Source organism: Ambystoma mexicanum, chromosome 6p (assembly GCF_040938575.1).
Source record: "Ambystoma mexicanum isolate Mex_15411 chromosome 6p, UKY_AmexF1_1, whole genome shotgun sequence".
In the NCBI taxonomy this organism is placed as follows: Eukaryota; Metazoa; Chordata; class Amphibia; order Caudata; family Ambystomatidae; genus Ambystoma; species Ambystoma mexicanum.
The window spans coordinates 1,128,837,310-1,128,864,897 of NC_090935.1; the positions used below are offsets into that span (position 1 = coordinate 1,128,837,310).

At 44.4% G+C, this 27,588-nt stretch overlaps 1 protein-coding gene across 2 annotated transcripts in view; it reads right to left on the bottom strand.

Moving 5' to 3' along the window:
- The window catches only part of VLDLR (very low density lipoprotein receptor), a 546,560-nt gene that overhangs the window by 208,246 nt on the left and 310,726 nt on the right, over positions 1-27,588 (bottom strand). For both annotated transcript variants that reach the window (XM_069625743.1, XM_069625744.1), the window contains 2 exons: positions 1,143-1,265; positions 925-1,047 (listed from right to left, as the gene is read on the bottom strand). In XM_069625743.1, the coding sequence (XP_069481844.1) occupies positions 925-1,047; positions 1,143-1,265 (246 nt within the window). The remainder of the gene's footprint in view (positions 1-924; positions 1,048-1,142; positions 1,266-27,588) is intronic.

Consider the following 27,588-nt stretch of genomic DNA (forward strand, 5'->3'; position numbering starts at 1 on the left):
TATTCAAGACACTAGCCCATTGACTTTGGCCTAGGCCTATTGAACTGAAACTATTTGTACTGCCTAAGAAAGTATTTGTGGTCCATTTTATTAACTTGTGCCTTTTTATTCCCATTTAAAGTAACTGAAATGCCATTTTGCTTCCATTTCAGGGGAGCCTAATTTACTCAGAAACGTATTCGTTTCGTATTGAAGTGCATTTGTGTATGATATTAAGTTGCCTCCTTGTGAAAGTTTTCTAAATGACTAATACATTAAGCATTTTACCAGGAAACCCTGAGTGTAAGTGTCTAACTTGAACCACTGTGATTGTAAGACCTCCAACATCCTTTTACTGCTCACATTCCCTCTTGAGACAAGCCTGGCTGCTCAGCTCGCTACCAAAAACTGTAGTACAGACTTATACCAAAGGTTAGTTTTGCTCACAGCTGTAGTCTTAATTGGATGTGGCGTGGTGATCCCAGAGGGTACTGCATGCAACACTGATTGATTGCTGCCAGAGCAGCAGATTCTAGATCCCTTAATATATTTGCTTCCAGGGGTGATGTGCGTGCCCACAGCCCCAAAATCCAACATGGCACTGCAAAAGCCATTGTATTGTACCATCTGTGCCAATGATGCAAACTGGTTCTCTAGGTATTGACTACATTTCCAGTCAGCCTTAGCCAGCAGAGTCAGTTAAGAGCCTTCAGCCAAAAACATCTGGGGACGCACAAGTGGCAGACATCTGATTAAGCATAAGTAAAGTACACGCACATTCCTTGATTTGACAATGAGTCTAATTTTAGACCTTTCTTTGCACATCTGTGGAAGGGACCATCTATCTGATCATTGATAAAAATTCATAATGGTTTCATCATAAGCAACAATGCATGCGTTGCAGCTTCATGCATCTGCTCTGTCATTAACAGTCTAATAACTTACCACATTCTCGCTCCGGTTCATCACTCCAGTCTCTGCAGTCCTGTTGCTTGTTGCAAACTTTGCTCATTTCGATGCACTCCCCAGTTCGACACTTGAATTTACCAGGCCCAGAGCACTGATTGACTGGAATACAAAAGTTTTTTCTTTAAGATAAACAAGCTCACCACCCATACAAGGAAGCAAATTAAGGCCAAAAACCCAACCATTTTCTTACCCACCATTTTTACAGTTCATTTCATCGGTGCCATCAAGACAATCTCTTACACCATTACACTGCCGGCTGCCATGGACACAGTTCCCATCGTGGCATTTGAATTGGTCTGGCCGACAGGTACGAGGCGCTGAAACAATCAATTTGAAATTATGAAACCTGGTCCTTCCTGGAATCCAAGAAATGACAATACATATAGAATGGGCCAGCCCCCCCCCCCTCCCATTGCCGTCTGAAACCCTGCATTAGTATTGGAGCTAAAATGCTATACAAAGATGGCAACACCAGCACATTAGATTTAAGAAACAAAAGGATCATGTGGGTTAAAAGAATCTAACAAAGCCAACACTTTGGTTTGTTGGAGCCTATGATCAGCATGGACTCAGGATCATGGCACCTCAGAGTGCCTCTCGCTCAGATTTGATTGCATGAAGAGAAACGCACCATGTCGAGATGTTATTCCAGCGATTGAGGAAATGCATCCAAATAGGAACTTAAAGTAGTGAGGTACAGTGGCATTTTAGGAGCGTAGAACAGGTAGCAGCTTGGAGATCCAGCTAGCCTAGTGTGGCGCCTGGTCATTCACCTTGCAGCCTATCCAGTAGAGTAGCAATGTCAGTTTCAGGTGCCATGAACGAAGGCTATTCAATTGACATTCCTAGGCTATTGAGCAGGGACCTGGTAGAGCAAACGAAGCATGAATGACTCAGCCTAGCGTTTAAAAGAAAGCTGGGTAGGTGCGTATAAACCAGGTAAAAGGCGAGGCAACTGCTCATCAGTAGCTTTAGTTGGAGGCCTATGATTTCAATTCAAGCACTCCATTTTAAGATCGGGGAAGGAGCACTTCAGATAAGTGGCGAGGTTAGGAGTCAATGACTTAATGCATTAGGCTAGAGCACGGCCACTTCAAATATAAGGCAACATGTGGGCATCAAGAAGCAAACAAGTGAAAGCAAAGGAAGCAAACCCACTTCAATCGAGAGATGGGCATTCAATACAGGCAGACCACTTAAGCAGCAAGCAGGAGCGCTGCATCCCAAGAACCTGTCTGCTGGGAATGTGGAAAGGAAAAGCGTTTCATGGTTCTGCCAATTCAAGAGCATAGACAGTCTGGTGGGTCACGGGAAAGGCAAGCAAACACTGCAGCAATGTTACATCAAGCGGTTTGCCGAAGACTCCCTCCAGGTGAAAAAACCTGGGGCGAGCGATTCAGATGCAGGAGGAAACACTGGTTTACCAAAGTGTGTGAAGGGGTGGAGATGAGAGGAGGAGCTGTGCAGAAGGCAACAGCAGGGAGTGGCTGCTAACAGTAATATTCATGCTAGGCGCATAGATCATTCTAAATATTCGTCACATATACGCCTGCAAGACCCAGAACCATCATAAATCATTCTTGCACAAACAATTAGCATTAACGACTGAACACTTTCCTTGTAATACATGGAACAAATATGTAGATTTAACTGTCCAATATTTGACATTCTAAACATCCTCTCCCAGCAGAAACGTGTTCTTTATAAAGAATGAACGGTGATCAGGACCAAGAATGGCTTGGAAAGGGTGCTTTAATTGCAAAAAAGCAGTGCGAGAGCGAGCTGTTGCAGGTAAAAATCGAGTGTCATTGATTCCTCAATAGGCTCCCACCACAAGACGATTACTACAAATGCCCGACAATGACCAGCGTGCATGGACGGCATAGTTCACTGCAAGTTTGAAATCCAGTGAACACAGATCTACAATGGAGCAGTAGTGTAGGCCAATAATAAAGGATTAAGTATAGGGGCTGGTACCAGACCTCCATGCCAACAGCTAACATGTAAAACTGCCATCTATATTTATAGGTCGCTTAAAGTGTACTCCACATTTCATTTCAATAAATTTTACTTCCCAACACTGAGCCAACTCGCATGGCAAAGTGGCTCTTGAAACTATGAATGCCTCCTTTGATATGCATGTTTCCTTTGGGCCCATAACTGAAAAAAACACCCATACTCCAGTACCGTTTTCCCTGCATTTTGCCCATTCCGTGGGACGAAAAGTAGGTCATCAAGTCGGTCGTCCTGAGAATAGCGCAATTTAGGTTCCTTTATGTAAACTGGCAATTACGTTTTATTTGTTTGCCTTTTAACCATATCAATCCTTTTAAAAAAATCAGAATGGTAAGCAAGAAGGTTTTGTAAATTTGAGGTGTGCATCAATGCCCAGCGGTTTGAGCCTGGGGCATGGCTTTCTTCAGCACACTCCACGCACAGCTTTCAAACCTTTGCCTGCGAAGAGTCAATCTGTCTACAGTGGCCACTGCAGACAAGCATCAGGCACAGGGATCCTACCGGCTAAGCCGTCCAATTTGGGCGAGATTCTGTCCAATGGTTTCGAGTTACTCCAGCAAACTTTACCTAAATGAAATCTAATTTTCAGACAGCCCCAAAGACTGCCACTCTGGACAAAACTGCAACTGCCCACTTATTGTTGGAAGAGTAGATCTTTCTGAAAAATGACATGCAATTCTATCCAGGGGAGAATTAGGGGCACAGTGGATCACTCCTTCCTCAACTCACATGACAGTCTACAATTACATTTAAATTATGTTAAACATCTATTGTGGAATGCGTCCTGCAATTCCTTATGTGGAGAGCCAATGGAAATCATCGACACCTCCTTTTCCTATGGTTCAAAGCCATTTGGTTTGTACCTGGACCTTCCCAGGAACAGAGCTCCCAAAGGTTTAGTACAAAGGGATTATTATTTCACCCCTTCAGGCAATGGCCTTGCCCCCTCCATATCAGGATATTAAATGGGATCCTTTATTCCCATTATTAAGACTTGCAGAACAAGCATAACGCAAAATGCTTTCACCAAGACTCAATGTAGCTCTACTTCTCCAAATAAGAATTTATGTATTTGTCAGACTGTTAAAATAAAAATGGATGGATTTTCACGAAGCAAAGTCCAGTTGACAGCTTCTTGCACACGTCTATTGCAACTTCTACAGATGTTGGTTAGAGAAAAACACTGGAAGCGTCACTAGAAAAAAGTGATGCTGTAGATTCCATGATTCACAATCAGGCTTCCCACATGAAGAACACGTCACCATTTCCATTTCTGATGGTCAATATGCCAAATCCAGTTGCATAATCCAAGTACAGAAGGGGAAGTGGACCATTCATTCCACTTCTACTCATAACAATTGTTGCATTGGTTCACCATTCCCTTTCCTTGAACAGATTTCAAATTCAGATCATATAGACTGGATTGTGAAGTGTCTCCTGATCCACCTTACAATTAAAGCAAGCTCTCCTTCCTAGTTCAGACCACTGCATACAATCCAGCTTTTCAGAAAGAATTTGCAGATTTAATTGCTCAGACGGTTAAATCATTCATAGGGAAGAACACCTGATTAAATAAACAGAAGCAGCACCCAGAAGTGTGAGCTACTTAATTGCCTACTTCAATCTCATACAAATGGTGGTAAAATCCTTCCATGCTGCAGGCTGGGCCCTTAATGCCATTTTGTGTGAAGGCCCATCAATTCACACTACCGGCCAGCCACCCCCCCCCCCCCCCCATGTTCAGGTACTATGGGACAATCTACTGATCCTTTTACTATCACTACACCACTGCATAAGCTTACACAAAGGCAATCACCATAACGAGATGGTGAGAAAGACTGAGGAACACAATACTACTGAAAGGAATTGAAACCAACCCCTGTCCCTCCAGTTACAAGTCCAAAGTCTGTACCTGTGACTTCCCAAGATTGGGCACCAATATATGGGGGCAGATACACCCTTGCTTTAACTCCCTTTCTTGGAATCCTAACCATGTTCCTACATAGAGCTCACAAGATCCAATAGGCTTGAAGGAATGCTCTAGTCCACAAACTGTCAAAACCAATTAAATAACTCCTATGGATAATGAGATTGTATTGAAGTATAAACTGAAGTTAAGCACTTGAGCCAGCATATAGTAGACTGGTTAAAACCAACGTACACAGAAGTATTTGAAGAGGGAGCAGTCACCTGAGTTTAGTGACTAGTTAGACAAGTACACGTGACTAAAAAAGTAATCAAATGGAACAAAGGCAACAGTTTATTTATGGGGAATAGGATGCAGAAAGTGAGGGTTGGAAAGGGAAGACTTGGAATTACAGAGTATGCTACATTGGGCATATTTGCCAATTTTAGAGCAAGATAGGCACGCATGCTACTTCCCTAGAACCAAGTTTGCACTTTTGGCCTTGAATGTAACTGATCTCCAAGATTAAGTCAAATATTTTAATACAAATCTGCCAAAGCACAAATGTGTAGTATCAGGATTAGGCCCTAATCACCAGCTGCACAACTAATCTGTTAATGCAAAGTGGCAGACTTGCCCTGTGTGGCAGCCCACATGCCATTATTTCTACTGACCTATCACTTCACATAACCATAGCAATAATAGCATGCCCAGCAGAAACTGGGGAATATTTTCTGGTCTGCCTGAATCTATTTGCCACTTTGATAAGTGGAACCCTCGGGTCTTGTTCCCATAGGGAGTATTCCAAAAACACAAACTAAGCGAAAGCCCACTGCACAAGAATGTGAACATCCACAATAACCAGTCAGCCATCTAATTTCTTGGAATGGTCTAGAAATAGGCAATTTCCTCAAGTTTTTAAAAGAAACTTCCAGGCCTGGGCGGAGCATGGAAACTACAATCCAAGTCGGTGGGCATGCTTTGCGGACCAGATGAGCCATCAGGTCTCCCTTGTTGCTAGAACGTAACAACCATCCCACCCTGCCTCTTCCAAGACCCCCCCCCCCAGACCCTGGCATGTATAGAAGGGTGAAGGGCATACAGGCTAAATAAGGGAGCCCATTATTTTGGGTCTGTCAAAGACCCAGATAAAGGAGTGTTCTAATGTGACATTAACAAATATCTGGAATTGCAAGAATGCCCCCGCCCCTTGAAGGAGAGTTTATGTTTGTCAAATCACTTGAAGGCTGCTCTGTCGGCCAAACGCCTATTCTACTAGGGGACATTAACATGAAGGCTTGCCCAAAAACAATGTAGTGCATCCCCAGTTGGCCATACAAATCCCTGACATGTGGGATCAGCTCTGAAGCAGACATGTACTTTCCCTCTAGTGTAAAAGATGGCAATAGGGGACAAATGTCTTGCCCCCCCCCCCCCCCTTAATGAACGGGGACACCCCATTCACACAGATCAAGGCCTTTGGAAAAGCATTTATGAGTTGGCCCATTGTATACAATGTATAAAATGTAATAAACAACCCATAAGAAATGCAACATTACAGGTGATATTTTCACACAGATGTTGGGTCGGATTGTATAGAATGATTGACTTGCGTTATATTTACAAGTATTAATGGTATTGTAACTGATGGTTCTGTATGGATCTTTTAGCGATTTGCTCCTGAAGAATGGGAACATATCCACCAAAACGCTTTGAGCAACGTTGGGCCTCTGAATTATTACGGAATAAATTCATCTTGAATATTTCATCATAATCATTTCAAATTTGCTATGAGGGATTAGTACACAAAACAATGAGTTGATTTTCAGAATATAGGTGCGCAGGGGACGGGAGTGTCTGTAGATTGGACACTTTCTTTCCTCTCTGCCAGAACATAGAATGCAGAATTACACTGGTGGGTGCAGAATGGGAAAACGGACAACTCTTTACAAGACACAAATGGAGCATAAACTGCTGGCTGCAATCTGCACTCCAGCCCCCTTCCCAGACAAGGTCAGCTGCTTTCAATGGCACTGCTAGGATGCCCTCCGCTGCTTGCGGAGGCCATGCTTCAGGCAAATGACTGTCCTGGAGAAGATACAGTAGACCGTTTTTGGCCTGTCTTGACAGTTCAAGTAATTGGATTCCAGTACTGTCCTGCCCGTAAAACCACCCAAGAGGCACAAAACAAGGCTGATCATCTCAAGCTGACACCAGAAGGACACCATAAGGTTTCCAACCATCTACTTCCAATTGACATCAGAATAACAGGATAGGAAGGTTCAACAAATGAAGACCCAGAATATGGTACACAATTCCGCCATGCATCAATTCAGGAAATACAAGATTTGGAAGCAGACCACTTTCATGGTTGCCAAAGCCATAACATTCCTTTGTATAAGCTTTTAACACGGATCCATGCACTTTAGTGCAATTCCTTCTGTTGTGGTGGAGCCTCATCTCGCTGACATTAGAGAATGGTCCCCAATCCACCCGAAATGAGAAAAATCTTCCTCACTGATTCAGCAATGTGACACTCCTACATAAATGCAAATATATTCTCCATCTCTGGTGCATCTCTGGTGCATGCGTAGATGACCTGTTTAAACCATTGTGGCCCAGCCACAGCTCTACATTCAAACTTTCTGTAATGGAAGATTCCATGCTGTGTTCACCCAGTAACCCTGTATCCCCTACAGAATTGAGAACCAGGCTCCAGGAATTTGCACAAAATGCTTGGTTTGCTACTTCAATGTTTAAGACGTTTGTTAGGTTAGATTTTATTTGTAGAGCGCACGGTTGTCAATGAAGGCATCATGGTGCTGTCTAAAGTAAGTGCCACTAAGCAAGTTTTTAATGACTGGCAAAATTGAACGCTCTCTTCAATAGCTCAATTGTTTAGGGATGCAATTCCAGAGATGAGCAACGGCCACTGAGAAGGAGCAGCCGCCAATACAAGAACCTAAAGCGAGGTAAAGAAATCAAGCAAGCCTCGGCCGAGCGTATGGGCAGCGCTAGGACATACAAGCAAAATTCAGCCTGTAGATCTTCTGCACCACACAGAAAGCTCGATGAACCAAATAGAGCCACTTATTTTAGCCACGGGAAGCCAGTGGAGAGCACCGGAGAGATGAGCACCTTGCAACTTGCCATCACTTCAGGAAGTAGGCAGCCTGGGCCAATAAGGCGCTTCAATGGTCGATGGTTGATGAAAAGCACAGGAGAAAAAAAAGGGGGGTAAGATTAAGCTGAAAGTATCTGACAAATAGGTCAGCTGATCAAGCATATTTTTAATCCCAGATCCTTCACTGATTAGACAGGGGGTTGCAAATTGTGTCACATGATTTCCTTTGAACCAAAATTGGGCCCATCCAGTGACTCAAACATAGCTTTTTAGAACATGATCCAATCCAGGTAGGATACACCAGCGTACCAAGCTCAACTACCAGACGAGAATCCTTAACATCTCTCCAATGACAGACAGCACATGCATGTTGAAAATTCAGGTTTGACAGAGGGTTTAAGAGTTTATCCCCATTCGTCTACTTGGAGTAAGGGAAATTACATTTAACTGGGAGCCTACCTGCAAGGCGCGTTTTATTACACACTAAATCTGGCAGACATCCTGATTGGGAAGCTAAGCAGGATTGCTTCAGGAGTGCAGAAGCAGTGCAACAGCACCAAGCATACAACCTATGCTTTTGTCAGTCAAAGTATTTTAATGCAATAAGGGACCACCTTACGCCAAACCCCTCATGCTTCGAATTCTCACCACTTATCCGACAGACAGGCAGCTACTGTTCCAGGCACCCAGAATAAGTGTGATAGAACATGCACCAGAAGCACAACAGAACCCTGCTTCCACCCCAGGAAATACCGGAAGGAAAGTCTGGTGTCCAGTTCAGATACATCCTACACCTGGTCAAGAGCAATAGCACATTCAGACTGATAGTCCTGCAATGGGGATGCAATTCCATGGACAGAAAAGGGGTGCACATCTACCATTGCAATACGCCACACATCTGGTTTTACATTCAATTAGGTTTAACATGCTAAGGAGAGACTTTGTGGCATTTTCCATGTGGGCACCTTAAGTTGCACATGGACAAATGTTTTGCCATGAGATGCATTCCTCTGGAAAGAAGCATGGGACAGGGAGGGTTTGTACAATCCCATACACCAGGGCTAAGCAACATTTTGTGCACAATTAGCAAAATGTGTACATCAAATGAAATGGTGAGCAACATCCATTCTTCAGAGCATATTTGTGCTCTATTGGCACAGAAAAATATTTCAAATTAGAAATGTAATAAACTTTAAGACTGCTAATAGAACACTTTAAAGTGCAGTACAACAGCTATCTAGGCCACGTGCAATTCTAAAGTAAATTTGCAAGTCATTTAACTTCTTTTGACATGGTTTACAGAAACTTAAGGAAATTGAGTGGTCAGTAGGACATTCATACAGATCGGACGAGTCAAGTTTTCAAATATATAGGACTGAACAAATTACCAGGGGCTTCAGGATCATGCAAAATATTTAAGAAATGTAGTGCAAATATTTGGACAGTAAAATTGGTCACAAATGGAACATTGATTTTTAGGTTTACTTTGGGATTCTGCTCAGGGATTTTATGGGATCTTTATTGGCAACTGGTGCATTCCTAAGCATACAAGATCAGTAATACTGTTCAGTTATAGATTACTGTATTGTGGGGGTTTATTTTAGTCAAGTATATTATGACATTTTGCATTTCTGATTGAACAGTAATATCCATTCACTGGAGTAATTTTTTTGTTTTTTAATGGCATGGGGTAGGCACCTACAGCCAGGGGGGCTAGTTGGTTATGTGTAAACTTCACAGGGAGCATTGTAAATAACTACCAATAATTACAATATACTCTTAAAACCTAATAGTCCAGAGGCCACAAAGGAAAGTGGCAGTTTTTTTTGTTGGTGGAGACGATCTGGGACAGAGCTATTGGCAAATGGCATTCCCTAGTTCAGCAGTTCTGGGTTATAGAAAGGGATGCCCCATGCTTCAATGTGGAATAGAAAATGGAGTCACGATTTAAGAAGTGATGTGCATATGGCTGGCCAGATCTATAGTTTCAAAAGGGCATGTAAAACTGCCAAGACCCCGCCACAGAAAGAGAAATGTGATCTTTTTCAAATAATTGTTTAATGCAATTATCAGGACAGGCTCTGCCACCTCCTTCAACAAGTAGTTCATAACAACCAGTGCACATGATTATAGGCCAATGTCCTTCCAACAGGAATTTCCAAATGTTTGTTGCTCAGACTGGAGGAGTGGGCTCAAGTAACAATTGCCCTCATGTTTGCCTGTATCCTGGCTTTAACAGCCAGGATACCAGCACACAATTACTGCACTGATTCCAGTGGAATGTCCACTATATTCAGAGTGCCGGTAACAGTGGTAACTCCATGTGGGGTGATTTTCCAGTAATACCAGTGTTTTTGCTGGTAAGGTGCCATAATGACCAGCTTTTAGCTGGAGGTAATTCATGGCACACCACCGGCAAACTTGCACTTTGCTGGTGTAGAAACGTAATGGTATATGTAATACCAGCACATTGTCTCTGCTCAGGCAAAGTTGTAATTCGGCCAAATATCTTGAAGCCATCCCAAGCAGATGCTTAGTGGAGTGGACCACTGCATCACTCTGAACCATCATGGGAGATTTGTGGCTTCTCAGATTTCAAGAAACCATTTGATTGATAGAAACATCTTATGGCATAATTTGCATTTTATTGGGTTCCAAATTGTTTATTAAATCTTATCCGAAGGTGATACCCAGACATCTCAGCGTCTGATAAACAAGATGGGGGAATTCTACATAGTTTGCAGTCACAAATACAGGTAAAAGCAGGGACGTCAGTTGGCCCCTATGTACTGCTTTCAGACGTCTACACTAGACCTTCTCTTACGAAACTTAAACACCCTCTCTGGAGAAGGCTTCTTTATGCCAATGACACTATAGACTTCATGTCAGCAGGTCTCCAACAGGGCCTGCTATACAACAAGTACTATTGTGTGAGCTATAGTTTGAACTATGGTTTTTAAAAAAATTATATTTGGGAAGAGTCTGAAACCTTGTAGCTGGATTAAGTGAATGTAGAAATGAGGAGTTAGTGTCAAATGTATTTGCGCCTACTCTTCTCAAAGAGCGGTGCTTGGGTCAATCATTTAGAAGACAGATGAAAGAGTATCATTAAGGTTCTACAGGCTTTTAAAAAGTTTAAGCCTGGGGCAGATTGGACAAGTGCTGAGAGGTAAATAAGGCAAAGGTATGTTCCATGATAGTTTATGGCAGTGAAATCTGGGGTGGTTTGAACTGTCCTGGAGGGGGCTGCAAGATCAATTCCGGGGTCAAATCGCAGGTCAGCCTCCCGGTTAACCTGGAAGCACCATTCAAGGAGAGTGGAGTTTGAAGGTGTTGGCCTAAAATATGTAACATTTTTTAAAATCACATCTGAGCTTTTCTGCAAATCAAAGTGAAACTCAACATAAGTGTGATTGCTGCCTCCCCTGGTAAAGAAAATTTCTTGTGGTATGGGGGCTTGTAAGGCACTGTCAATTTGGACAGGGGGTGGGATATAACTGAATTTGGCACACTAAAATCAACTCAAAATAGCTCTTACAACAAGAGTTTCTCCAATGGGGAGAGGTAGATGTCTAAATTATACATAGGCTGCCATCTTTAGCTTTTTATACAGACTTATGTACACAAGACGGCAAGGAGAAAACTACAAAATAATGCAGGAGGCTGATGCCAATTGTACATTCAAATGTACCCACCACTCAAATTAAGGTGTGTGTATAAAGAAGCACCAAGTGTGCCTGCAGAACGGGAGTCAACGAAGATTTGGTTCAATTTCTGTTAATTTGTCATCGATTGGCAGAAACATGGACATGCATGGCAGTCATGTTTGATATAATTGTAACTATTAGGTTTTAAAGCTTGTTTGAATAGGTTAGATGCTTTTTCATGTTGGGCTTGCATCCATCCCCATTTTATAAAAATTCATATAGCAACATTTAACAAAAACTGTTCCAACAATGGAGAAATGCGAGATATACTGGTTATTACATGGTAGGATTTATAGATTTTTGGCATTTATTGCAGCGCACAAAACTCTGGTATCTAGGCACTAGTTGCATTGGGGAGAAAAGAGGGGGAATGCCTCAGGAGTAGCGAGATTTAGAAGGTGGTGTGTTTGTTGATGACTTCACTTGGGCTTTAGAGGTTACCACCTAAGATTTCCTTTGGCATGTAATGGAAAATAGTGCATTTTAAAGCATGAAGGGCTGTTATATTGGTGAAAAGTGATGGATACAAAATATTTTTCTAAAGGATTTGGGGCCTCTTGGGATTTTACACAACATCGTAGCACACATTTGGAAAAAAACTGAGCATATGACGGCCACTTCATAGAGGGGTGTGGTGCCGTTAACTAGGTATTGGAATAAAATGTGTTAATTTAAACTTAGTAACAGTCACTAATTGGATTTTAATATATGACAAACTAATTATGATCAATGTGGCAGGCATTTGCTATTTCTGCCCATTAGCCATGTGCCAGATGGACCGAGTATTAAACAATGAAAATGTTTCCATTAGCACACCAATATAGGTTACACTAAAATCAATATTTCAGATAAATCTAGTGCATGCTGGCAAAGGCAAACCTCACGTATACAAAAAAACAGTGCATTTAACTTTAAGAAAAGTTAAGTATGCATGGCATACAAAGCAACACAATAGGACCATTTTCCAGGACATGAACACAGGAACAAGATTCAATTAATGTACTCCTTAATACATTTGTCAGCGGGGCAAAGTGTCTGAGGAGTACAGGGTTTTTAACTATGACACGTTATAAGGACATTTACTGAAAAATAAATGGGGCAACAAACTCCAATCATCCATCCACAAAAATAGGCCAACCTGAACCACAGGAGGCTCATTTACCAACATTCTCGTCCTGGACATACTGCTACTTCGGTCTCATCCCTCCTGCACCTTGGAGGTCTCCACACCTTGGCCCAGAGAAACTGACGAGCTACAATTTAGGGTAACAGGACCAACATGTTGCTCCCGAACACGTGGGGGGGCGGGGAGGGGGATAATTATTGCCTTACACTCGCAAGCAGGTTCAGAACAAACATTGCATTCTTTGAACTATTGTCAAGTTTGTAAACCTGTGTAAACAGGTCGTCCAGTGAAATCTTTCTATAGCTCATGAAACAAAGCAAAATCCAGGTGACACATTTGAAAAATTCAGCCAGTTCTTACCTTATCAAGTGTACTGTACTTTTACCTTATGTACGGTCAAGGAGTATACCCCTATTGTCACCGAGCACAAACAAGCGCTGTGAGTTTTTAATTAACTGGACAGGGGATAAAGCTTGTATTGAAGTTTAAATGATGCAAAGCTCACTTTTCCTGGCTCTAGTACAGAATATTCACATTCAAGTCAGCAACAGTAACCTTCATGCAACAACAAAGCATTAAAGCAGATTGCATCAGCATCACAAGATTTTGACAATGCCGGGGGCTGTCCATTTCCTAATTGAAGCATTTGCCTTTCAGACTAATTACATCTTGGCATCAGTGACTGCCGTCCCTGCCCGCGCTTTTACTAGTGGTATGCAAGCCTCGACGTATAGATGGTTTCTACTTGTGTTACTTTGCTTGCAATTATCTTGTGCCATGCCAAACACTAAATCATTCCAAAATTATGACCCAGGGCTGTAATGCGGCATGGATTCATAGAGTTCCCATGGCTATTGCAATTTAAATTTTGCGTGGAATATGAAGGAGATTTTTTTTACTCACAAGAGCTGTGCTCAAGGGAGTCAACGGCAAAATACATAGGTCACAGGGTGATTCAATTGGACAACGCCACACCTTCAGAAGCTGACGAACAGACGCTTGAGCATACAAAGTGCGTTTTCATGCATCTTGCAAATTAATCTATACTGAAGACCAGCCTGCAATACTACGAAACCCAACCATAACTCAGCGCTGTGCTGGAGCAGAGCGCAGGAGCCACAGAAGCAATTGAAGTTGACCTATCAATGTCGACCAGCAAGGCATCTGAATCATGTGACAAAACGGGTGAGTATTCCTACTCTACAAGGTATGTGTCCGAAAAACTACTGTTTCCTGGCTGAGGGCACTGTTGTCAGACTTCACATGGCTCACGGTGGAGGCCATTTCATTAAGGTTAAGGAGAAGCCTGTTGTCAGTAACTCTACATAGGTCCAGAATTCTAGTGTTTGCAACTCCAATGTACTCGAAACAAAGTTTTAGGTGTGCCATGAAAGCAAACAGAATTGGAGCCTAAACTGAAAAGATCCCGTTACAAAGCAATCAATGTGCTCGGAGCATGCTGAAAAAATATCATGTAGCACAGAAGCCAAAGTGTAAGTACCAGACTCGCACATTGAATTACCTCACGCTGCAAATCAGTTTCAGGGTACACATACTAGTGTACTTGCAGGTACACTAGTATGACAAAAACTAACCTGCACATTTGAAACGGTTGGAAGATGAAAAGCAGTAAGGCATATTTAGAGACACTTGCATGCATTACTAAATGAGTTTCTAGTCACTATGCGCATTATGCAATGCATAAGATTTCTTTATGCATCCATTAGATTATAATAGAATACCTGGTTTTGAATTGACGAAGCCTGCATCTTACATGTGAAATGTTGCGCCAATCAATGACAATGTGGTTTCTACACTTGAACCAAGGGCTTTAAGTGGGGTACAAAATTGAGGGGGGCCTCATTTGGGGGCGTGGATTGCATGATGGGGCGTGGCCTGAAAAGTACAAACCATAGTAAGGTATCGAAACAAATCTATAAATGAAAACAAGCATTTATACATGTGTATGTGTACCTTACTATGGTTTGTGTCCTTTGCAAGCCATCTTTTATAAATATAGAAATGTTGCATATTTCTATATTTATAAAAGATGGCTTGCACAGTACACAAACCATAGTAAGGCACACATACACATGTATAAATGCTTGTTTTCATTTATAGATTTGTTTCGATACCTTACTATGGTTTGTGCACTTCAACCTCTTTAAACAGAAATGTGACATATTGAGGTTTATACAAGATGGCTTGAAAAGTACACAATTTCACTATGGCCAAAGGTGTCATTGTTCGTTGGCAAACCTTTTTAAAAGATGGCTTGAATTGTGTACTTTTCAAAAGCAATCTTTTATAAACTTCGAAATAGGTCACCCAGTCCCCAGGTTCCCCGAGGGTTAAAGGCGCCTCGCTGACCAGGGGGTGTGGGGGGGAATTTCAAAAGTGCCAGCTTGACTGACTTCATGGCGGGCGCATCTCCTGTTGCAGCTGGGCCAGGACAATGTGTCCCGCCTTGATGTGGTGGGACCAGGGGGCCCCGGATCAGCCCCACTTTTTGGAGACTGTGGCCCAGCCGGTCCACTTCAAGCACTGCTTGAATCTCGTTTTGCTAGACATTCTATGGCCTACACTAGATTGCGGGGAGGAGATCCTTATCTGCCACCTGTATGCATGCACATTTTAGACTTATGAATACCTACCTTCAAATATGTTGGTTACAAGCTTACATTAAATTTTTCATTAGGTATGTTTGCAAAGGACACCTGGCAGCCCAACACATGGTAATCTGGAACAGACCGACTGGACAAATTGGTAGTCCATTTTGTCAACAAGGTGGCAGTTTCACACAGCTGCATTGGGCAATACAGCAGAACCGCTCGCCCTCAAGTGTACTGGGTAGGTGGCATCCTGCTCGGAGCTCGACTTTGTGCACATAATGTACCAGATAAGGCTGAGTGCCTTGGCAAAATAATGCAAAAATGACATTTTTCAATGTTTGTCTAGAGTCGATATGTAAAATGAAAAACATTAACATGCGAAAACTGCATTTTGAAAATTCAAATAAACGATTTGCACATCCCCGGAGCACATAGGCAAGAGGCAGAATGACAACGGCATGAGGGGTAGGCTTGCGAGAAAAGCAGAAAGCGTTTTTTTCAGCCGTCTAGACCAAGGTGTGTTTTCATTAATTGTGCATTCAGTGAAAACGAGACGGCTTTCACATTGGGTCTGAATTATTCAGCAATTACTTATTTCTCATGGCACGAGCAATCAAATTACGTTACTAAAAAGCTTAATTTAAAAACTAAATCCACGAGTTAGGAAACCCCCAATATATTTTTATTTCCAGAAAACTCATAGCAAGTCTCCATGAATGCCCAGAAAATGGTAAGCATGCCTGAAACAAAAAATTGCATTCCGTTTTTTCACCCTGGGCACTGATTTAGGCCCCGCAACCCCCACATCTGTCTTTAGTAGCCATTTACATGGAGAAGATGAGGGGGCTCTAAACGAAATGGGTAACCCCATCATGTAAAACTACCTGTGCATCAATATCCAGTATTGCCAGGGGACCAAGCGAGTGATTTATTGTAGTACATCTAGGCAGAGAAACTTGGTGGAAAAACGGATCTATTGTGTATTCCCAAATATACCATGCACCTTTACTTGTTCATGCAATATTTCAGAAAATGGATTGCAAAGTACCCCATTGCCAATAGTGTCAAGTGTGTAGTGTTTGAGGATCACATTTGGACAACTACCAGTGCTCCAGTTATGTTTTGGAGATGAAGCCAGCCTACAAAATGTACAATTTCGTAAAGTAAATACTCCTTAACATTGGGAGCAAATTTCAGCCAAAACCAATTGTGAAGTTTCAACCGAATGATAGTACTGGCTCCAGAATATAAACCAATACAACTGGACAGGATTGTGTTGACAGGGGATGCTCAATGTTGGTAATCCGTTGAACACAGCCTGCATGCAGCAAGAGCAGCAATCACACAGCCTGCATGCAGCAGGAGCCTCACACACAGCCTGCATGCAGCAGGAGCCACGCGCAAGAGCAGCAATCATACTGACTCCAGTACAAAGCAGATTTTCTGCTCAGCTTTGCAATTCAAGAAACACCTACTGTTGATCTTATATGGTGAGCACATTCCAACCTTTCCATTAGTAAAAGGCGGAGTGCTCATTTTAGTGGAAAACAGAACTTCTCTAGAAATAAACTAGTTACAATGAACACAGGTAGTTGATAATTCTAAGATCTAGGATCAAAGTTGAATTGGTAAGATTTTGGTAGATAATGTAAGGCCTTGGTAAAAACACCAAGCAAGGCTCAAGTCGAGGGTACACGCGGATGGACTCCCACCCCCCTCCCCACACCCCAGGCAAAATGAGAAACATTGAAGGTCCTCTTTAAATTTATGAATTAAAGCCGACCTCAGGGATCGAGCCACAGTCAGGTTTGCAGGCTGGACACTTCACCACTGCACTATAGAACTTGATGAAACTACTAAAGGTGAAATGTCCCATTTAGGTACTGCAGTTTAAAATATGCACACCTTTTAACGTTTTCAGAAACACTATTAGAAGAAAATACTCGTGTGCCGATTTTGTGAAAGGCAAATGCCATTCGTCCTTGTGTAATTTGGGTGGTTATGCAAAGCCAATTTAATGAGACGCGCCTATTTCACCTTGAAATGCTAATTTCTGATGACATCCCTTTGTGATGGTTGAGTCCCCCACTTTACTTTCTAGGACTTCACCCCTGCATCAGGGTGAAACACATTCCTTCCATTTTAGGCATGGTTCATCTGCACAACAACCCACAAGTATAAATACATTGTATGCAACTAACGTATAGCTGGCAACTCGTGAACAAATGTTTAATCATGCCTTTGGCCATTGGATGCAAAAGTGTCACTTGTGTCATGCACCACAAACCAAAAAGAATCCAAAAAGGAGGCCAATTCCCACCAGTGCATCTTGCGCAGTTATTCCCAGCTTTCAACATCATTTGACACTTACTGGGTGCAGTTTTGGGACCAGTTTAGGCAAATCTGGAGTGCAGGCACTTTGAAGACCTAACAAGTAGTTGAAACAGACTGGAAACAACTATTTGACAGTTGTAGCACGGGGTCAATGTGGCATCACCACTGCTAGCTTCTTGATAATCTGACAAGCTCTACCATTTAATTTGTTCATAGTTTAGTTGTCCCATCTAAACTTTGACAATCTCTGCTCACCAGACAAGTTGCATACAGTTAGTAAAGTATGCAGCTATAATCCTGCTGTACCATGTGTTCAGTCTGTCTGCCAATTGAGCCAAGAATAAAACGTTTGGGACATTAGAGGATGGGGAGGCAGGCTAATGGCATGCAGATTTCCCAGGCTTAAATGCAGGTTGGGGGGGAATCGATGGGGTAGAGCGATAAGAATTCCACAGGTACTTCTGAAACAAATGAAATATTTTTTTTTAAAAAAAATAAATCGCACCATCACCCTGCCGCAAACGTATTGGGCCTTGATCAAAGTGACACTATGAGGGGGAAGAAATTGTATTAGGTGCTATAATAGCCCCATTTCAAATGTTAGTCTACTGCTGCTCATACTCTGTTGCAAGCCCAGAACAATTGCACAAAATAGTATTAAAAAGGGAGTGTTTGTGGTACACAGCTTATCTAGCGAAGGAGAAATCATAGTAAGCAGACATTTGAGAACTAGTAGATCACATCTTAACATTAGGAAATTGATGCCAAAACATGACATTCCAAGTAGCAGAGTGACTAATAACTAGGAACCCAAATATAAATGTTGGTTAGATTCCTATGTTTTGACTTCAAAGCAATTGAGTGCTTATTGGCAAAAGTTCAAATTGAAATATCAAAAGGTTCCATGTAAAGACAGTGCTGTGGTGAGGGTCCGCGTTTCAAGACAACATTAAGTGCATCTGTCAGATAAGGCAAAAGCTAAGGCCCCACTGAAGGCATCGACAAATGCTCAAATACCATAGCAATTGCAATGAAATTGCAAACAGTGTACAATAAAACTGCATGCAACTATCCTGAGCTGGCATTACAAGTCCAATTTGTGGCAATTGTTACCAATTTAAATGGTAGGAAACTGACTGAAAAATGGGTGGGCCTCCAACTAGTAGCAGATTGCTGCCCATTTCATGTGGCTTGCCGATGATTTCAATAACCAATGCATATTTATCTATGCAGATAACTCCTTTTCTTCCTGCACGTCTTCTCTTCATGATTTATTTTTTAATTTGTAGAGCACACTACAGTCCACGGGCATCAAGGCACTATAAGGACACTTAGGCTTGATTCAGGGTTAGACGGATGCTGCCCACCATTCATACTTGGTACAGCAGGTTATGTTACATACTCAACTGGAACATTACCTAGTACAATAGGTGAAAGTTACAAGGAAGCAGACAGTTGCAACAGGCACGAGGTGAGGCGCAGTCAAACAGGGCCTAGTCTTGATGGCCTTCTGGAAAGCCGAACGAGATTCGATCATCCTGGGCTGGGAGGGTGTTCCAAAAGGTTGCAGCCATTGTAGGGAAGCTAGAGCCACCTGCATGCACTCTGTGTGAGGGAGTAACAGTGATACGATTGGAATAGGCCAATCTAGAGGGTCTAGCCATCGTGCGTTTGGTGATCCTTTGTGATGGGTACGGGGGGCCAGGCCGTGGAGACATTTATGTGTTAAGGCAAGTGTTTTGAATATAATCCTTTCCTTTTTTTAAAGTTCATTAAATTTTACAATGAAACAATAAAACCAAACAAACAGTGCATGTTCCAACAGTTTCATTACACTTATCAATTCCTAACCACTACCCCCTCTACCCCACCCCCCCTTGTGAGTCTATTGCATTGAACCTTCAGTTTGCACACCCTGTGGTTCGGTCTCCTCCACAGGCTCAGTCGGGTCATCTAATGACCCAAACAGTCCGGCTATCAGTGATTTCCAGACCATCAGGGACTCCTTCTCTCCTCCCCGCCCCCCCCACCCGTTGCTACATGCTTCTTGCCATGCCATGGTTTCGGCTACTGCCCATTTTTGCAAATCTTTCCACCACACTTCTATCCTCGGCACATGACTTCCATCCCATGGCAATCCTTTTTGCAAGCATATAAACCAGGTCCCTTAGTTTGCTTACATGCCTGAGTTTGTGGTCTGGGGGACCACCCCCAGCAGACAGGCCCACTCCGTATCCACTGTTATCTTGACCCCTCTTCCTTCCAGTTTCTCTTTTACTCCCCTCCAGAACGTCTATGATCGGGCATGACCAAAACATATGCACCATGCCCGTGTTCTCTTCCGTCACACTTGGGGCATGCTTGCCGACCTGCATTCTCGAACCTCGATATCCTCCAGGGCGTCATAAGCCCTGTGTGTTATGTACAGCTGTATCCGTTTCAGCCTCGCGTTTCTAGACACCTTCTTATGATACCTTTGCACCCGTTCCCACATCCCATCTCCCATTGGGCCCCAACCTCCGTTTCCCAGTCCATTCTCAGCTGCGTGACCTCCTTCCCCACTTTAGACAACATCTCATACAGCTTGGAAATCTCATGACCCCCCTCAGCTATATCATATATCACGTCTATGGTAGCGTCCAATTCTTCCTCCAGCACAGTTTCGGGCCATGTTCTCTTAATCCTCTGTACCATTCTGTGATACGTAATGTACTGGCCTTTGTGCAACCCAGCTTCTTCCCGCAGCCCCTCAAAAGTGACACAAGAGCCCCCCTGCCAAATATCCCCCCATCGTTGCCACCCCAGCCGGCTCCCAGTGGGTCCGGAGTATCAGTCGCAGCTGAGCGTCTGCCCCTTTCAATACAACCAATGGCATCTGCGGTGATCATGGGGATTGGTTTCCTCCCCCATTATTTGGCATGCCCTGCGCCTCGCCTTCCACCCTAGTAGCATCATTTTAAGGTGCCCCACCATTTCCGCCCTGGGTGCTCACATAACTTTTCAAATAAAAAGGTGCACAATCACGCCCAAACAGCCTAAGTTCAGAGGTCTTGTCATCAGATAGCCATTTGGCAACATACTGCAACTGGCTTGCCACATAGTACGCCTCGTAGTTGGGTAGCTTTATTCCCCTTTGTCATGGAAGTTCTGAAGCTTCCATAACGCCACTCTGTTTCGCGTGCCATGCCACAAAAAGTCCCTACACATGGTATTCAGTTTGGTAAAGAACCCTTTAGGAATCAGGTACGGTATATTCCCGAAGTAATGCAGGAGCCTCGGCAGGACCACCATCTTTAGCATCGATCCCCGCCCCATCATCGCCAAAGGCAGCTTTGCCCAAAACCACATGCATTTCTCAATTTTTTGAATTGCCACCTCTGTATTACACCTATGCTCCTCCCCATGGTGTGATATATCTATCCCAAGGTACCGAAAAGTACTAACCACCCACGGTACCTGTAAAAACCAGTAACTTCTCCGCTGGAACCCCTATATACCTCCCCCGCCCCCACAACGGGAACAGGCTAGACTTCTGGGGGGTTCACCGCTATGCCTGATAGCACAGCGAATCTCCCAAGCACTTCCAAAATGTACTGGAGGTTCTCCTCTGGAAACCGCACATACAACATGTCGTATGCATATAGGGAGATCAAATGCCGCTCCCTGTTCACCTCGATGCCTATGGTGTCATATTGTTGCCTCAGATAGATCGCGAGAGGCTCCAGGGCCAGTATGTAGAGCATAGGAGACCACAGGCATCCTTGTCTAGTACCCCTAAACTGCCACCTCTGATATCACAGATCATGTCTTTACTCTGGCCAGCGGTTCACTATACAAACCCTTCGCCCACCTTACATAGCCAGGCCCTAACCCATAGTGTTTCAGGGCCGCCAGCAACCAAGGCCACTTGACGGAGTCAAAGGCCTTGATCGCATCCAAGGACACGATTGCCATTTCCTCCTCACTTCCACTGCCAAACTCAATGATCCCCTGGAGTCGCCTATGATTATTGGTGATGTTTCTATGGGGGACATAGCCCGTTTGATCCGGATGTATTAGCTTACCAATGACCCTTTTCAGTCTATTCACCAAGACTGCAGTTAATATCTTGCTGTCTTGGTTTAGCATTGACACAGGTCTGAAGGCACCACAGCTATGCCCAGGTTTATTTGGTTTAGGGAGAGGTACTAGGACAGCCTCTCTGACTCCGGTAAGCGGCCCGTCTCCAACGCCTCGTTTATCATTTCTAGCAGCAGGGAGGGGGAGGACCTCTTCTATATATACATTGTAAATTTCGCTTGAGAGCCAATCTGTCCCCGGGGTCTTACTAGTAGGCAACTGTCTCACCACCTCCCCAGTTCTTCCAGGGTAATCGGGGAGTCCAGTTACTCTTTCTTCCTCGCTTATCTAGGACAGCCCCATATCAAGCGTTTTTTCTATCATTACATGGCTACTTTCCCCATCTTCACCGTATAACACTATTATAATCCACAAACGCTTGATTAACTCCCTCCTGGGTGTCCTCTATGCTACCATCTTCCCTCTCTATAGTTCTAATTGCGGCTCTGGGGGTCTCGCTCTTATATAACCACGCCAAATTTCTCCCCGGTTCATCACCTCCGGCATGCGGTCTCTATGTACCTTTTATAATTAAGGTTACACAACCTCCCAGTAATCCGCACATTTTTGCTGCAGCTTAAGTATCAAATCTAGTTTCTCCGCTGTATCGTCACCGGCTTTTAAGGCCTCTTCCAATTTTGCTTCCGTCTCCCTCCGTTCAGCGGAAACCCCACCCTGTAGGCCCTTGGATTTCACCATGGCCGCCCCCCTCATGACAACTTTAAAGGCCTCCCATAGTGTCCCCGCCGAGTCCACACTCCCAGTGTTGGTTTCAAAATAGTTTACCATCTCCTCCCGCAAATCCTCTCTAAAGGGGTCTCTTAACGCCTCCGCTCGTAGGCGCCATGTCAGGATCCTCACCCTCGGGGGGCAGTATTGCCACCCAAGAATCAGGGGCGAGTGGTCCGAGAGGACCCTGGCCCTGTACTCTGTGTGCAATCTCCGCTATCATTTCAGGTGATGCGAAGACAGTCCAGCCATGTTGATAACTGCTGTGGGGCAGAATAATGCGAATATTGCCTTTCCCCAGGGTGCCACACTCTCCATGCATCTTCCAACCCAAGGTCATCAAGCAGTGTCTGTAGCGCCCTGGCTGCAGGGGCCGGTTTATCCAATTTGCCATCCGATCTATCCACCCTCGGGTTCAATACGCAGTTGAAGTCCCCTCCCCAGATCACCGTGCTTCCCACACACACGCTCAGGTTCGCACTCAGTGTCCTAATGTACGCCGCCGTGTTCTGGTTCGAGGCGTACGTGTTAACACTTATCTCCCTGTTCTCCATCAATCCCCTCAGCATAACAATCCTCCCGTCCGTCTCAGCCACCACTTGCAACCGCTGAAACGGGACATGTGGCACCACCCTTATAAGTACTCTTGCGTAGGCCGAGTACGAAGAGCCCACCAACACCCCCTACCACTTTCCCGCAATCTTGTCCATCCTCACGTGTAAGGTGGTTTTCTTGCAGCAATGCAATATCTATTTTCTGCCTGTGCAGATACAGCATAACCTTGTTCCTTGTTAAGTAGCTATTAAGCCCCCACACATTCCATGTGAGTATTTTAAGGTTCCCCCATGGCCTGGTATCCCATTCCCTCCCCCCCAGGTGCAGTGTAACTGAGTTCCATTCCAATCTATATAGGCTTGCATCCCCTTCTAAAACCCCTTTAACCAAAAACACCAAACTTCCCACTCCCTCCCCCCCGCCTCCGATCCCTTCCCCAACACTCTCCCCCCTACACACACACACCCCCCATCCCAACTGTTGCCCAGCTCCATCCCTGGATCTCAGGCTCCCCCGCATCTAGCTCTTTCTGGCTTTCGCCTGTACTCGAAGCTCCGCAAGGTGAGGCCGCCCTAGTGGCCAACCTACTACAAATACAACTCGGGGGGGGGGGGGGGGGGGGGGGGGGGTTAGTGTGCTTCCGCCCTGCCGCTCCAATAGCACATCGAAGAACTACACATTGCTATACAGTTTAAATATATGTAACCGCCACTATATTCCAGTCCATCAAGTCTCACAATCAGCAATATGTTATCAAATATCAGCCTCCTACAGCCAGGCCCATCGTTCTCAGCCTTCGCCTAGGCACCCTTGGGATGTTTGCTCGCCACCATAGCAGTATGCGTACCATATCTGGGTCACTTTTCACATCCATTTTGTGTCTCTTCCGTGTCTTGATCCGGGCAGCCCTGCAGATCCAACCATGTTGTTGCTTCTTCCGGAGTGTCAAAAAAAATGCATTTTGCTCTTATGCACGACCTTCAATTTCGCAGGGTACAGCAGCATATATTTTATCCCAGCCGCCCGCAGCCTCCGTTTGATAGTTACATAGCTGTACCGCTGCCTTTGGACCAGCATGGTGTAATCCGGGTATGCTGTGATAGTGCTCTAGGCCCTCTCGATTGTTCCGCCTTTCCGAAAATACTCCAGTATTTTTTTTCGCAGTCTTTGTAGTTCAGTATTTTGGCAATTATCGCTCGTGGAGGGGCCCCTGGTTTCGGCTTCCGCATGAGGGCTCTATGTGCGCACTCCACCACAAATCCCTGCAAGAGTGTACCGTCCGATTCCTTGTAGGAGTAAGTTCTAAATGTAATCGGTCGGGTCCTGGCCCTCACCTTCCAACAAACCCACAACGCGAATATTGTTTCTCCTCGCTCTCCCTTCTGCTCGAGACTCCAAGTTGGCCACCTGTTGCTCAAGGACATGGATCTCCTTTGTATTGTTGGTGCTGGTGTCCGTGTTAGATTTCACCGCGCCCTCCAGGCTGCTTGTGCGTTCCGCCAGTCCCTTGACATCTTGTCTCAGCAGGGAGACTTCGATGCCCACTGCTTCAATTTTAGCCTCCAGGGAAGTGCGTAGGCCCAACATCGCAAACCACCCCCTCCCCCCCCCCCCCCCATCTCCCCCACCCCCCAAGATTCCTTCAGCTCCGTAATGGCTTCTAAAATCTGATTATCAGCCGTTGTGGCGCCCTCAACCTGTGCCATCGGGCCTTTGGTTGCGATGGCCGCAGGAGACTGTTGTGTTTTCGCAAAAATATTCATTGTGGGTTCTTATTCTTACCCATGGCCCCTCGCACCGCCTTTTTCCGGCTTTCGTTGGGTCTCCCTATTAAGATTCAGCGACAGAGTGTCTCCCCAACCGTAATTTTTGCTCTTTACCGACTGTCCGGGTGGTCTCCATGCAGTCGCAACCTCCACCTCCTCTCACCGCTACTAGTTCAATGCTGAGCGAGCGCTTTGTGCTGGTCGTGGTGCGGCCTGCCTTTTCAAACCTCTGCTGCCCTGGGGCCCCTACCGTCCGGGCCAGCCCCCGAGCCTTCACGACCCAAGGCCCACAGCCCCCAGGGGTTTTGTTCAGTCTTCACCTCACCATTGTCGTTCTTCCCCCCGTGGCCGCCGCCTCTATTCGTCCTCTTCGGGTACCCTAGTTTAGTTTGTTGTCGGCCATCTTGTGTGACAATGCACCGAACAGCTGCCGACGTTCGTCAAGCAATTCCTCCAGACTCCCGCTTACGATTCTCGCGATCTTTATACAATGAGCAAAGCATACATTCCCATGCGTGTGTGATCAATTCTGGAACCAATGGCGCACTTTCAAAGGCAGTTTTTACGGATCTCCTGTCGGACCCTCCGGAGCTACACGGGAAGCACGTCCTACTCCATGGCTGCCCAAGTCACACCCCCCATACAATCCTTTCCTTGACTGGAAGCCAGGTCACCTGCCTCCTGATCCCGGAAATCAGATCTCTTCATGAGATGCCTGTTGCGGCCCTGAAGGGATTTTTCTGGGCTAATTGAAGTTTAGCCAGATTCCTATGGGAGGTCCCAACAAAGAGCATTGCAATAGTTCAGCCTTGAGCCAATGATGGCCCTGGCAATGGTGATCCAGTTCTGTTGGGAGAGGAAGGGTCTGGCTGCGTTAAGCAGTTTTGAGTGATATGCTGCAGAGGACGCGATAGCACAACCTGTCTGTCCACGATAGTCTTGCTTCCTGTCTCTCAGCCATCAAAATTTGGATGCATGATAATTTTGCCTTGAGCACATCCGAAACTGTAGTTTTCTACCAATTCCATTTCGCAACCACCCCCTATCTCAAACTGTCCCACCCTCTCTTCCCATTTCTAGCTCCACTTGTAATATTGGTTTGCACCTGGACACCAATTCTTTATTTCCATCATATCATGCTCCTGTCATCCCCTTCATTTGTAAAGTTTGTTCTCGCGTTTAATGCTACTAAATTTTCTTTCATGCTTATTTGATTGCTCTACTCTTTGGTCTCCCCATCTCTCATCTGGCTCCTTGGTTATACCTACTTTCTCTTCATGACTATTTTTCATCACCATCCTCTGATTTTATCTTTTCATTCACACCATACAATCTATGGTCGTGCCTTCACATCTTTCAACTTTTTTACATTCCTCGTGTTTTACATTCGACTCCATTCGTCCCATCAGTTCCTTAGCCCCTGTGCTGTCATGATTTCGATCTTTCGTCACTTGCTCCGCTTCATTGGAACACTTCCCCTTTCTCTTGGCTCCATTATTTCATATTCTTCATTTCAAATTTCTGAAAAAACCTTCAGTCTTAAGAACATTTTCCATAGTTTGTGATTTTACATTGATTGTAAAATAAGAGAATGTTTGTTCAGCGCCTTGGTGTAAAGCGCTCCATAAATGACTGCACTTCATTGCATCCCACCTCCTCAAGGCTCCCAAAAATTCTGCTTTAAGATCATGCCATTTCAAATCAGAATTGCATGAAGATCTTTGGGTTGGGTAGCATGAATCAGGGGAGCCTTTCAGCCAAGTCAGAGGACAGCATTGCAGATTAACATTCAGTGAAGGCGATGGGATGCGGTGACAGAGGTATCAAGGGCCAAAATAAGACATTGAACTGCGCTAGTGAGGCTGCTCAACTGCACCAGTGTAAAATAAGGTAGGAGAAAGGGCAGAAATGATTACCAGTTAATCGTGTAAATAAAAACATTGTGCTTCACCTATCCTAAGATAAAAAGGTACAAACAAACCTCAATAGAATGTGCAGATCAGGCCTTTTACACTTCAGTCTTGTGACTAGAACACTTCATTTTTCCATGTGCATTATTTATGCAGGATAAACTTGGCAGCACCACCATACATCATTGAGTGCACCATTGGGAGCCAACTGGGATGACTGTTTTGCTCTTTGATTGGCAATTGTATCTGTAGAAGTGTTAATGAAGTGGTCTACTTAAGTCAGTTGGAGGATGGATGATAGATCCTTGGGGGTGAATTAGTTTCACATTCAACTGCTCTGAAATTGTGTTACAAAATGCTTGAACACTATTCACCAACACGGTTTGCTGAACTTTTGAGACCATTAGAATTGGTATGCTTATTGATTCAGACTGGACAGCAATAGCAGGTGTGCTTGTTCAGCAATTGGCTTTAGTGGCCATATAGACAGTCTATGAGCCTCCAAGTGAGCAATCGTGTTCGACAATTGTTATTCAGAAAGGCTTCGGATCTTAAATATGCAGATGTGTTTTGTATGGCCGAAAAAGAGCTGTGATGTGAAAAGGCAGTCCATTGTGTATAGTAGCAGAGAGGCAAGTAATGGCAGATGGAATGGTTTGGAATTCAAAACACCACCCCCTCTGGCATGCTGCCAACTGTTGGGATGGTACCAGCATCTCAGTGCTCCTGCAATCAC